This window comes from Pomacea canaliculata, linkage group LG2, assembly GCF_003073045.1.
Source record: "Pomacea canaliculata isolate SZHN2017 linkage group LG2, ASM307304v1, whole genome shotgun sequence".
Taxonomy (NCBI): Eukaryota; Metazoa; Mollusca; class Gastropoda; order Architaenioglossa; family Ampullariidae; genus Pomacea; species Pomacea canaliculata.
Genome location: NC_037591.1, coordinates 2,892,538 through 2,904,797, shown reverse-complemented (window position 1 = coordinate 2,904,797; position 12,260 = coordinate 2,892,538). Strand labels below are relative to the sequence as shown.

Genomic DNA, 12,260 nt, shown 5'->3' with positions numbered 1-12,260 from the left:
ACAGACTGTTGTGACTCGCCGTCTGCTCAACTTGTGATGAAAGGCGGAGGCCTGGTCCTTGAAACAAGCAGCGCGTTGGAGATCGAGGACGAATTCAATGTTGATGAGGAGTCAGTTTTAGAAGGTGCAGAGGTGGAAGCTGCGGGAGAGGCGATGAGGTTGAGTGAAGACACACCAGATCAAAGCAACGTAGCGAGTGATGCCCAGTATCCAAGCATGGAACCGTCATTTGACACAGGGACATTGCTTGACCCTGGCCCCTTGCTGTTGACATGTGCGACAGACGCACGTGTGCTACCGAACTCAGACCAAACAGCAGATGTTGACACCGCGCCTGAAGACTGTGGACCAGCTGAAGTCATACAGAATGTGGATGAAAGCCAGAGCACGACTAGAGATGTCGCAAACGACACCTGTTTGATCACACCGTCTGGAATACTGACGTTGCCTCACCAGTTCGTGTCCACACTTGACAGCACACTAACCACGGAGGTATTTGAAACAGATGAAGAGAACAAGTGTCACACTCTGAATTATGAAAGCCGGGATGTTCCTGAAGAGAAGGATGCTGTAGAGGACAATGCTGATGATCGGAGGCAATTAGGATTATCTGAACCAGACACCCTCAAAGGCATGAAGAGGAAAATCATGGGGCTGAAGACAACAGATGTGAAGAAGCAAATCTCTACGGGGATGACGATGAAACTAAGCAGGCCTCAGGATCTGAAAAGGCTGAGGCCTGGGAAGTAGAAATCCAAAGCGTTGTGGAAGTTGAACATTTTAAGATGTCCTGCCATGACAACAAAGAAACCCAAACCCTACAGGATAATGCCAAGAGGTGGGATGACGCCGATGGTACTGATGATGTGTTAGACAATGAAAATGGCGTTACCGATAAGGAAAATCAGACTGTGCTCGACAGTGGCCATTGCGAAGAAGTCATTGGAGAGGATTTAATAGAGGACACCCAAGACGAAGACCAAGATAGAGATGTATCCGACGAAAAAAGCCTTGATGTCGACCAAGATAGTATGAACCAAGTTTACGAAGAGGAAATTTGCGTTGTTAATGACAATGAAAACAGGGATAATGACAACAGCGAAAACCTCGACTTCGGTGAAAGTGAAAATCGAAAGGCAGACGACAAGGAAAATCTTGAGGTTTATGCCGATGAAAACAGGGATATTGATGATGATGATGACACTACGGGGGTTTATGATGATAGAAATCGCGATTTTGGTGAAGACGAAAATCGGAAGGCTTCCGAAGAGGAAAACCGCGATGTTGATGACGATGAAAACCGTGATGTTGACGAAAAGGAAAACCGCGATGTTGACGAAGAGGAAACCGCGATGTTGACGAAGAGGGAAACCTTGATGTTGATGACGACGAAAACCGTGATGTTGACGACGATGAAAACCGCGATGTTGACGACGATGAAAACCGTGATGTTGATGACGATAAAAAGTGCGGTGAGCCCGCAGACGAAACTCAGGATGCTGCTGCGAATGGTCTCCGCGATATACTCGTCGATGAAAATCACGATGAGCCTGAAGACGATGGTTACGAGAACTGTGATGTAGCAGAAGACGAGACATCACAAACAAAACCATTGCTGGATTCCTCGAAGACAGGGGCTTTCATGCCTTCTGACATGTTCCATGAAGCACATGACTTGAAAAACGATCTCGTCGTTGAGAAACGAGATCAGGTCACGTGTTCAAGTGAGCGTGAGTACGCTGAAGGAGAGTTTGTGACAGAGCCTCATGAGGAAGCCTCAGCTGGAGAAGGTAGTCCCTGGTCACGTGGTGAGCGAAAGTTTGAGAGCTGGCACAGAGCTGTTCCCTGTCTGACCAGAGAAGTGGGGCTAATGATGTGCGACAACACCAGCATGGAATGTACTGAAACAGATAACGTTGACAACGAGGAAGATGACGAAAAGCAGATGAAAAAGACATTTTCTCGAGCAGGAAGAACAGGGCACCGGACATGGACAGCCACATCGACACTGATGACCACGATACGACAGATACCACTGTTCTTCGGACTTCTTCCTCTAAGGTCAGAGGTAGGTCTCCCCGGCAGACATTTGAAGAAAAAGAAATTCAAAAGATGACCACTGCACTGACCACCAGCAACCTGGCTTTTCTGTTGGGCGGCAGTGCAATGGCGCTGGGGGCACCGGGTGAGAAACGCAGGGCACAGGACTTAAACCTCCATTCACAGCTTCTAACACAGATGGTTCAGGGATCACATGCAGAAGCATGCCACCCTGAGTGCGCGGTGGACCAGAAGGAGCATCTGAAGGATGGCGACAGAGTAGCCATCACGGTGTGCGAAGAACGCTTGAAGGAGCTGCAGCACGAGTTGGAGAAGTGCCCAAAGGCATGGTGCAGGTACGTTTGATGTTTGTTGACTCTCTGTCAGTCGGTGTAAACCCAGTCATGACAAGCCTTGACACGCTTGTTCAAACATCTCTCTCTCTTTCCTCGCCCATTCCCGCGTTTGTGCATGCGCGCGCGCGTGTGCGTTTGTGTGTGTGTGAGAGAGAGACAACTGTTGTCACGTAAGAAAAAGTTTGAATGGTAGGCAACCATCTAAATGACCATTCTAACAAAGAAGGCATATAATCTTTAGTCTTCAATTCACGAAATAGCCGTTAGGTTGAATAGCATCAGACTACAAATGTTAGAGGGCATTATTGCACTCAACAAACCGTAGTTTGAGGAGACTTAGGGAGTAATGCTGTAACTTTGTTGCTAAAGAAGCATTTTATTGTAGCAGTTATTAGCGCCTTAACTTAGCAGATAAGTAGAAGAGACAATCTCTCTTTCACACACGCACACACATTAAAAGAGAGAGGGGTAGAGGAAACAATGCCTGATGAAACGTTTTTTGTGAATAGTGTATAGGAAGGACGGGAACAGTGACTGGGACAGTGCCAAGAGGAGGCGTCACTGTTCGATTTCAGACCACGTCTTACCGATTCAACCCAGAAGCCCTGAAAAAGGTCGACAATTTTTCTCGAGGAGATACAGTACGAATTGTCTCCGATCTCGCCCTTCTCAAAATCTTCAACACTAAAGTCGGCTGGCGCACTGCAATGGAAGAGGTAATGAACAATCAATCCGTTTATTTGCGCTCCCAGCTTGCCTACGTGCGTGAGTGCATGCATCACTAATCATACATTCTGCACGACCTGTCATAAGAGCTTAACGAATTGTAGAAGGGCAAGATTTTTTACGGATATTTTATTTATTTTTACGTATATCTATTTCATTGCAAAGCAAAACAACGAACCATTGATTACAGAAAAGAGAATTTAAATATCAGAAGATCTTTGACATGATAAGACGCTGACTCTTTTGATCAGCCTTTGATCTGTCACAAAAGGAATGCTGGAGAGGGTGGCCTCCTGGTCATTTCTTCTTTACTTTCTGATCGATGCACCAGTTTGCCTCCGTCGAGGGCTGAACTCTTTATTGATTTCACGCATTCTGAAAGAGGACGGGGCTGTCATAATGCACCAGCACAGGAAGAAGTTTCTTTTTCAATGCCTTTATCGCTCCTGACATTTGCTGATTCATCGAGTGGGGAGGAGGGAAGGAAGAAATATAGGGACAAGATGAGAGACCTAGACAGGCAAAAAAGAAAACACAACTCTCTCTCACATACACAAACAAACGCACATTCATTCACTAACTCTCATACATTCCCCCCATACCCACACCTTATCAGACAAGGAGGAATTTAATTTCGTTATGAGTGAATGACGATTTCATAAACAAATAATAAAATACTTTGAACATTCCGATAGAAAATGGCGAACGTTTAAAGTAAAACTTAATTCTCAAGCAACTGTCAATTTATTTATCTAGACATCAATGTGTCAGTTTTATCTAAACAAAGGATTATGTTACCACAATACCAGGTTTTGTAATTCTGAGATGATTTATCTTTCCCTTCTCTTCCAGATCAGTCCTTTCTGCCTTCGCTGTTGTGTTTACCTTCTGTTTTCACAAAATTGCGATTGTGCTAAACTTTTCCACGTGACTGACATATCTTGATTTTGGACAGACAATGCATTTAAATTAAAATGAATAAAATGCATCAAATAAAGCGATTTAATTTTCGATATTCATTTCTGGTTTTTAAAACTTCATTGGATGTTATTATTGCTTTGAACATTTAATGTTCGTCTTGGGGGTGGTGGTACCCGTCTTGCAGGCAGCGGGGAAGGTTGGCATTGTCACTCACATAGACACGGACAGCAATGTGGTGGTGACCTTCGGCCAGCGCGGAGTTCTCTTTGCTCCTGCCTCGTGCATGCCCGCTCCAGGAGCCTCCCAAGACACCTTACCGGAAGTTGAACCTGGTCCTGAGTCCAGGAGGAACGCTGCTGTCAAAGAGGAGAAGAAAACACAAGGTGACTATGCAGCATCTACCTGCCATTTCTAAAAATGTTACAGAATAAATTAAAGAGATGAAGTCGTATACGCTAGGTGCTTCTATTCACTGGCCGTCATTAAATTCAGTAAATGAAGGTCCGTGCTTCCATTATTGCGGCCGAAGATGCCAATAATATCAGAAAATAATATTGGAGAATTGGGTAAAAGTAAGAACAACATATGCACATAGATAAAGTACAAGGTCTTTGGTCCTTTGATTACTGCGGTACTGCAGCGCTGCAGCGTGCATACAAAGAACTAGAGGAGGGACAACCGCCTTCACTAGTGGCATAAGGCTTTGTGACCGAGACCCCGTCCCCCACCCCTGGTGTAAGTATTACGGATGTTGAGGTGGTGGAAAATGTATGTTTTCAATCAACTATGAAATTCACAATGTCTCTGCCTTCATGTCGTCTAGGGCAACAGGAGATGAAGAAGCTGCTGACTGGCTCTGTCAAGCAGGACAGTGTTCTTGACAGCGTGTCCTCAATAGTCTTCTCCGACAAATCCTCTCATCTACATGAAGCCATTAAAGTAGGCGACTGCACCAAAGTGTCTTCATTATGTCAAGCTGACCCAACACTCGTGAGTTTCACCTCATAGTCGTTTTCTGCAGTTTAATGGGGTACTTAAACAATACTTAATCGGGGATAATTACTATGCATCCATCGGTCACATATATCAAATAAATCAAAGCAAGTAAAGTCATCGATTAAGGCAAAACAAATAGATAAACATCCATGGCATTGATTATTAAGCTGGGAATTCCGGAATGGAGAAGAGAGAAATGAAAAGCGAAAGCTATTCTCACGAAATGTCAGGGTTTGTTTCTTCTTGTTAAAATGTCAGAGTTTAATTTTTATCAAAATATCAGGGTTTATTTCTTGGTATTCTTAAAATGCATTCTTTGTTGTCAGCTGAACCAGGAGCGTCGAGGGCTCACTCCCCTGATATATGCATGCCACAAAGGTCAGCTGAAGGTGGTGAACCTGCTGCTAGACTGTGGGGCCGATGTTAATGGTGTCAGCCGTGAAGGGCGTTCAGCGCTGTCCGTGGCACTAGAAAGGTTAGTGCGAAGCAAACGACAGAAGCAACAAAAAGTAACGGACCTTGTCATGCACTTTGTCAGACGTTTTGAAATGACATTGCTATATGTCGGTGGGTCGTGCTTTAGCCATTATTTTGTCCGTCGGCGAGTAGTTAAAAACAAGTTTCATGAGCCATCAGGACAAGGCAACAGGAAAATAGGACACCTGAATACTACCATTCTAGGGTTAATGTACTCTCACTGAAGCAATCATTAGTACTCAGTATGCTTATATACAGACGCGTCCATCCATCATTTTCACGCTCACAATAGTCTTACACTCAACGTCTAGGCAGTTCTCGCTCTCATTTCCGCATCAAGATCCTCTCATTTCCTTCGTGACCTTTCATGCTGCGCTTTTTTCAGCAAAAATGAAGAAATTGCCTTACTTCTGCTGGATCGCGCAGCCGATCCCAGGTACACCAGTCGTAAAGCGCGGACTGCCTTACACATGGCTGCCTACAACAATCTGTCCAAGCATTTCAGACTCTCATCAATAAAGGTGCTGATGTCAATGCTAAGGTAAGGCGCCAAATGATTGTTTTTCTTTCTCTTTTGTCATGTACGGAGTTTATGATTTTGTAGCACCTTTGGAAGAGAAGCAAAGCTGATGAAGAGCATGTTAAATTATTCCGCTGCTCAATAACGATACTTGTTTACCTGACAAACGCACTTACATGGAAGCACTTGTTAACATAATAAATGTGTTGACATGACAATACTTGCTGACATCTACACACCTGTGCAGGACATGTCTGGCGACACGCCTCTTCTGGACGCGCTGACCATGGACAATCGAGGCATTGCCGACATGCTACTGGCTCTAGACTCTGTAGACATCAACCACGCCAACAACAGGGACATCACAGCCTTGCACGCCGCGTCAGTTCGTGGAAATTGCGCGTATGTAGCGTTCCACTCGGACACATGTAACAGTCCCCCTGAGACACATGTCAGTCCCACCCAGACACATGTCAGTCCCACCCAGACACAAGTCAGTCCCACTCAGACACATGTCACTCCCACTCAGACACATGTCAGTCCCACCAGACACATGTCAGTCCCACCCAGACACATGTCAGTCCCAACCAGACACATGTCAGTCCCACTCAGACACATGTCACTCCCACTCAGACACATGTCAGTCCCACCCAGACACATGTCAGTCCCACCCAGACACATGTCAGTCCCACTCGGACACATGTCAGTCCCACTCGGACACATTTCACGCTCCACGGGAATTCTGTTGTCTCTTTACTGCTGAAAGAGAGAAATCTGAGATTACCAGATTCCATGCCATTGTTGCGTGTAGTGTTTTTAGGATTATATTAGTGGGTCTGTCATGCTCTGTTGAGCAGGTATTGGGTCCTGCTTTGCTGAAGTGCGTGTTTGAGTGGTTAGAATAGACACTTCTAGAAGCTAAAAAGGTGGAGGCATTCGCATTAAAGCTGCAACTGAAACCTGCTGTGACAACAGATAATAGTATTTCCGTAGTACTACTTACTTAGACATTGATCATAGAACCATAGCTATGAAAAATAAGGAAGAGCGATCATGACAGGTTAACAAGGACATAACACGCAGTCTTTTAACAGGAAACTTTTCCACAGTTGTTGAAAGTTTATCAAGTTAGTATTTTAAATATTTGATCTTTCTTAATACTTACACAGTGACTGATGTCTTTCCAGCAGTTTTAAAGAACTGATAATCACAAAAAAATTATTATCATGTTTTGAAATGTTTGGAAACATGTATTACTAAAATAACTGTGCATACAATTTTAACAAGACTTTTAGTTTACTGATTATTTTTTTTTTAAATTTTAAATAACGTTTTTAAGTTTTAGAAAATAATTTGTATTTTTTTTAACAGTGCTGTCGAGCGGATTCTGGCACGAGACAAAACAAACGTAAATAAAAGGATTAATGGGGAGATAAGCCCGCTGCACCTGGCGACCAACGACAACCACGTGGAAGTGATGCGGCTTCTTGTCATCAACGTATGTTGAAGTATTTACTTCGCTCCAACCTTTCATTGCACCGTCAGATGAACATTTGGAAAATATTTTGTTAGAGAACTGGTATTTATTTGGCTAATGATAAACTTAAAGATAACACATACTTTTACAAAAACTGTTGGGTTTATTCTCGTTTTTTCAAAGCATAGTTAATACAACAATGTCACTTATGGGTGTGGTTGTAAGGGACGTGGGCGAACAGTCATTGGAACTGCTGGTCGTGGGTTTCAAATTCGCAGGGAGGAGCTGACGTGAACATTGAAGCAGGAGGCACTCGAGAAGGGTACACCCCTCTGCACCATGCTTGCTTCAAGGGGCACTTTGAGGCTGTGGAAACACTCTTGGAGCTGGGTATAAACACAGCTTTCCTATATTGTTTATTAACAGTGAATCAAAACCTTTCATCTCATTTACTAGCCAAAGGGATTCACTGTTGCAAGAGGTTGATCAAAGATACAATTCAACTCTGTCGACTAACCGCCAGCTTTGTAGAGCCATTCATTTGTTTGTAGATGGTGGAATTAACACAGTAATCTGTTCTCTGTCAGGCGCTCAAGTCAACGTGTACACAAAACTCAAGGAAAGCCCACTGCACCTGGCGATGGGCAGCCCTCTTCAAATAGACTCCGAGGTACGAACTGATTAAATCACCAAAAAGAAATTAAGACAAAAGGATGAAAGACATTTTCTGCAATTTAATTTGGCTTAATCATCATGACAGTGCTGTTTGCTTTACTTGATGCCGTTCCAAGAGTGACATTTTTTCCCACGGAGCTTGACCTGTTGACAAGTATAACCTTTATCCACAGCGGACGAGCGAGACCTAGTTTGGTTGATGAAAACTTGTTTGCGTTAGAATTAATCTGAAATTGCATGAACTTAAGAAAGCAGGTAATAAGCTGCCAGTAAAAAAGTAATTAGAAATGTGTATTTTATGTCTCTTTTAATTATCTAATAGGCTTTATACAGCGCTTTCCCCCACAAGCTAGTTTACTTGTTACTTCGATTATTCTGTTTTTAAAGTGTGGCTTTGGAAGAATGCCACCTGTCAGGTAGGCGTAGTCTTTAATAATGAAGAAGTGTTAGACAAATAAACCAAAGATTAACTAGCTCATGAAGGCCACTCCTTCGGAGTCCTAACTGCACGTGACTCCAGATCACCAGGCATCTAACACAAGAACACAGTGACAATAATATTCGAGCAAGTGAGCCAGCAACTAAGCCCTGCTGCTAGTCTCTTCTGCCACATGTTTGCAACAATTTCCGGACAACCGCAATCTGTCGCTTGTCTGCAGGAATTTCACGACGACCCCATTCTGCGGACGAGAACGCAGATCGCGTGCCTACTGATCACAAATGGCGCTTTCGTGGACGTGGAGGACAACATGGGTCGCCCCCCTACTCGCTACGGACTGCAGGAAGTGCGCGCCGCAGTGCAGCATTTCATGGATGCCAAGTGAGTTCTCAGTGCGCATGCGTGCTTGGAAGCGTAATAAAAATGTAATCAAATGTTGTTCAGCTGAAACATTTGTATTTTCACCATATTTGTACTTCACTTTTGAACAGTTCTCGCACAGTTTCATGCTTTGTCTTGGACCCATAATAACGAGACTAACGAGAAGCCATTTCGAGACAGAAATCCTTGCGATTCAGAGCAAGTAACTCAGAACTTGCCTTGGAGGCCATGGGAAAGCCCAGAAAAGTTTAACATGAGACCACTCTTGATATATTAATTTTTTCTGTCAACTTTCTTGTTATTTTATTCGCTTTTGATTCGCTTTTAATGTAGAAACTTTGTTTCTATCAAGTAGAATCACTACTGAGTTTCTTTAGAATACGTTTGAGTATTCATGCTTAGTAATTCCAACCGACCACCGGAAGTCACGTAAAGAAGAACTCTGTCCACGTGATTGCAGCCGCCATTTTGTGAGGAAGCGGGGCCGCGAGCGCAGAGATGGCGGTGAGGACTTCTCCGTGCTGCGCGGCGTGGCCTTGACATGTGGACTCTGCCGCAACGCCGTGTCGGACATCACGCTGCTGCCGTGCGGCCACAAGACCGTGTGCAGAGGCTGCAGTGGTCACGTGGTGCAGTGCCCGGTGTGCCACTACCGCGTGGATAGAACTACAGACGACGGTGAGCACTACAACCTGTCCTCGGCCCTCTAGTCATCTCTGTACCCACACTTCGGCTCTCCACTTAAAACAAAACAAAAACAACAACAACAACAACAAACAAAAAAACAAAACAAAAACAACAACAACAACAACAACAAAAAAAAACAAACAAAAAAAAACAAACTGGGTCTTTAGCTTTGTAGTCATCCCTGTGGCCTTAGCTATGGTTGTGTACGTTCACTCCGTGCGTATGTCTGTGTACGACATTGTGTTTGCGTGTTTTGCTGTGTATTAGTGCTGTTACACATCATGTGTATTAGTGTCACACACGGATGGCATTATTGTGGCTAAGTGTGTGTGTGGTTTGTTTTTTTCCCAGACAAAGCCGGGTCTTTGTTTGAAGCAATAAGCAGCAGATGGTAACCACATCAACAACGTCTTGTCAACCAGATGGCAGCCATAACAACGAGCATAACGATGAGACTGTCTCGTCACTGCTGCAGGTCTTGGACTGCCGCGAGTTTGCTTTTAAGCAGCTACACTTCTTTCTTTCTAACAAGGCTCAGAATCGACTGGGTTCCAATTATTGGTTCCATTTAGCAGACATATGCAGGCTACGAATGTCATTATTGTGTATTTTCAGCTGTAGGTTTATCAGAGGCTACAGATGTAACTGTCGTGAAGCTGGAATGTTTGAGTGCCTTTAGTGGAAGTTTTTACTCGTCCATGTGACATGGGTGCTCTGTGAACTGTGAAAATAAAATGTAGTTTTGTTAAGTAGAGTTGTAAGTATATGTCAGCAATAGCTGCGTTCTCTGGAACTGGCTTTTAACTTTTCTCTGATATCATTTGATTTAGATACCTTAAAATATCATTGATGTGTATTTTCATCAGACGTTTTCATTGTCCAGAACAGTAGAATAAGAATAATTACAATGATTATCAAGCATCACCATTGAAAAGCAGACGTCTAGATAGCAAACTCAGTTATTTCTAATTTTTGAGTATTTAGTAAATTGATTTATTCGACCTGCACAAACTTGTCTTTCCCTCTTTGTCGAAGCAAAACATTTATTTTTGTCTTCATGGTAATATTGAGAGAAAATTGATGTCTCAAAATTTGCACTTGTCTAATGTAAGGTTTGGAAGCCAACTGTTGATTCTTAGTAGATTACTGGTTAGTGTTTTGGGTGCTAAAAGCGTTAGACGCATTTTATATATTTATACGCAGAAAGTTGCATCCATCATTGGAGAAAATAATATCAAATGTCTCAGCTTGTCACCATGATCCAATTACAAATTTGCTAGCTGAAGTCTGAATTTTTTGGATTTGAAAGTTAAAGATATTATAAGGCTTAAAAATTGCTGTCGTTTGAAATGCAGTTGCGGACTTAACAATTGGGGAAGCATTACCTGACAGTAACTGGACATTTCAAATGTGTCACTTGAACCTTATTATTGTAGCTGTTGTTCACACAGGAGACAAACTGCTTTAATGTTGGGTCTAGCTGCATGTGCTAAAACATTCCATTTATTGCATCGTCAGTCACAAATGTAAAAATATCTGTAGAAATGAAAAAGGTGACTCGAGCTATCTTGCCAGCTCCACTTTTAATCGCAAATTTAGCTTACAGAGATGCACTGCTTAGTGTACAGTTTTTTTTTTTCTACATTTTCCCATCGCTGCATCCTAAATGAGGTCTTGCACACCGACAGTGTCACAGCCAGTGTCTGCTACTTTTCGGTTGATGACATTATCTTCCTACCGGGAAAGCTGGCTGATGTCCATGGACCCCCATCTTTGATCTTTTTTTTGTCGGGTGATGTGTGACAGACTATCTGGGTTTGCTCCCGGGAGCGCAGTGGATCGAAATCGTTGAAGACTGTTTAACTCTCGTAACTCTGTTTGTTTGCTGCTGAGATAAAAAGATTTGTCCCTCTAGGGATCTTCGTTTTCGGTAGGACTGGTGAAACCCTTCCTCGTCATGTGAGCGCTTTGTAGGTGTCCATTGCTTGCGTCTGGTGTGGCGTCGTCGTTGTACAGTGTATATTTCCGAACTACTAGTCGGTAAAGTAGAGGAGGTTCTAATCATGGCTTAGCATCAACAGAAAGTGGTCGCCGATGTTCATGAAACAAAGATGTCAAACCATGAAACTAGATGACCTGTTGATTACGAGAAATATGCGAGATGTAAAGTACCAATGTGTTTACAACAAATAATAAACAATACTGTAAAGCATTCAATCAACATTATTTATTGTCTTACAATTAAATACAACTCTGTCTCCGGAGAGAAATTCATGTAATTGTTAATGTAATTGTTAATAAAAATTACAATAAAAATTGCAAATTTCAAGGTTGAATAAAAGTTGTATAGTGAAATTAATCAAAAGCGCACGCACGAACGTGTGTTTGCGTGTGTGTGTGTGTGAGAGAGAGAGGGAGAAACAGAGTTAGATAACTGTTAAAAAGTCTTTTAGGATGCTTCTAACCACTCCGCAGAAAAGTTCACCCTGAGTCCAGTGACCACAATTTTCGGACATCAAGCTGGTTGTTCGACCTATCGATCTATCAACCGAGGCGAGCTGTGTC

General features: G+C 43.1%; 2 protein-coding genes across 4 annotated transcripts; both read left to right on the top strand.

Annotated features, from left to right (window-relative positions):
* Window positions 1-785: 785 nt before the first annotated feature.
* On the top strand, window positions 786-2,116 carry LOC112557519 (clumping factor A-like). Its single transcript, XM_025227431.1, has 2 exons — window positions 786-1,239; window positions 1,344-2,116. The coding sequence occupies exons 1-2, from the start codon at window positions 786-788 to the stop codon at window positions 2,114-2,116; spliced, it is 1,227 nt and encodes a 408-aa protein (XP_025083216.1).
* A 142-nt stretch (window positions 2,117-2,258) lies between these two features.
* LOC112557205 (E3 ubiquitin-protein ligase MIB2-like) lies at window positions 2,259-12,031 on the top strand. 3 transcript variants are annotated; one of them, XR_003097918.1, is made up of 8 exons: window positions 2,259-2,396; window positions 2,906-3,112; window positions 4,228-4,426; window positions 4,867-5,033; window positions 5,366-5,514; window positions 5,902-6,057; window positions 6,284-6,438; window positions 7,408-7,531. XR_003097918.1 is itself a non-coding variant. In XM_025226919.1 (8 exons), the coding sequence occupies exons 2-8, from the start codon at window positions 6,287-6,289 to the stop codon at window positions 10,088-10,090; spliced, it is 897 nt and encodes a 298-aa protein (XP_025082704.1). In that variant the 5' UTR covers window positions 5,917-6,057; window positions 6,284-6,286; the 3' UTR covers window positions 10,091-12,031. The 3 variants fall into 3 exon arrangements, 2 of the variants coding, with proteins under 2 accessions (XP_025082704.1, XP_025082703.1); XM_025226919.1 differs by lacking the exons at window positions 2,259-2,396; window positions 2,906-3,112; window positions 4,228-4,426; window positions 4,867-5,033; window positions 5,366-5,514 and adding exons at window positions 7,789-7,903; window positions 8,101-8,183; window positions 8,848-9,008; window positions 9,469-9,686; window positions 10,047-12,031 and having other exon boundaries at window positions 5,917-6,057; XM_025226918.1 differs by lacking the exons at window positions 2,259-2,396; window positions 2,906-3,112; window positions 4,228-4,426; window positions 4,867-5,033; window positions 5,366-5,514 and adding exons at window positions 7,792-7,903; window positions 8,101-8,183; window positions 8,848-9,008; window positions 9,469-9,686; window positions 10,047-12,031 and having other exon boundaries at window positions 5,917-6,057; window positions 7,408-7,534.
* The last annotated feature ends 229 nt before the right edge of the window (window positions 12,032-12,260 follow it).

Bases quoted from the DNA above. Each gene is read 5' to 3' on its own strand.
- LOC112557205 (XM_025226919.1), top strand. From the start codon at position 6,287: ATGTCTGGCGACACGCCTCTTCTGGACGCGCTGACCATGGACAATCGA. The intron at 7,904-8,100 runs GTATAAACACAG...GTTCTCTGTCAG, and splicing joins GGAAACACTCTTGGAGCTGG to GCGCTCAAGTCAACGTGTAC. The intron at 8,184-8,847 runs GTACGAACTGAT...GCTTGTCTGCAG, and splicing joins CTCTTCAAATAGACTCCGAG to GAATTTCACGACGACCCCAT.
- LOC112557519 (XM_025227431.1), top strand. From the start codon at position 786: ATGTCCTGCCATGACAACAAAGAAACCCAAACCCTACAGGATAATGCC. The intron at 1,240-1,343 runs GTGAAGACGAAA...GTTGACGAAGAG, and splicing joins TGATAGAAATCGCGATTTTG to GAAACCGCGATGTTGACGAA.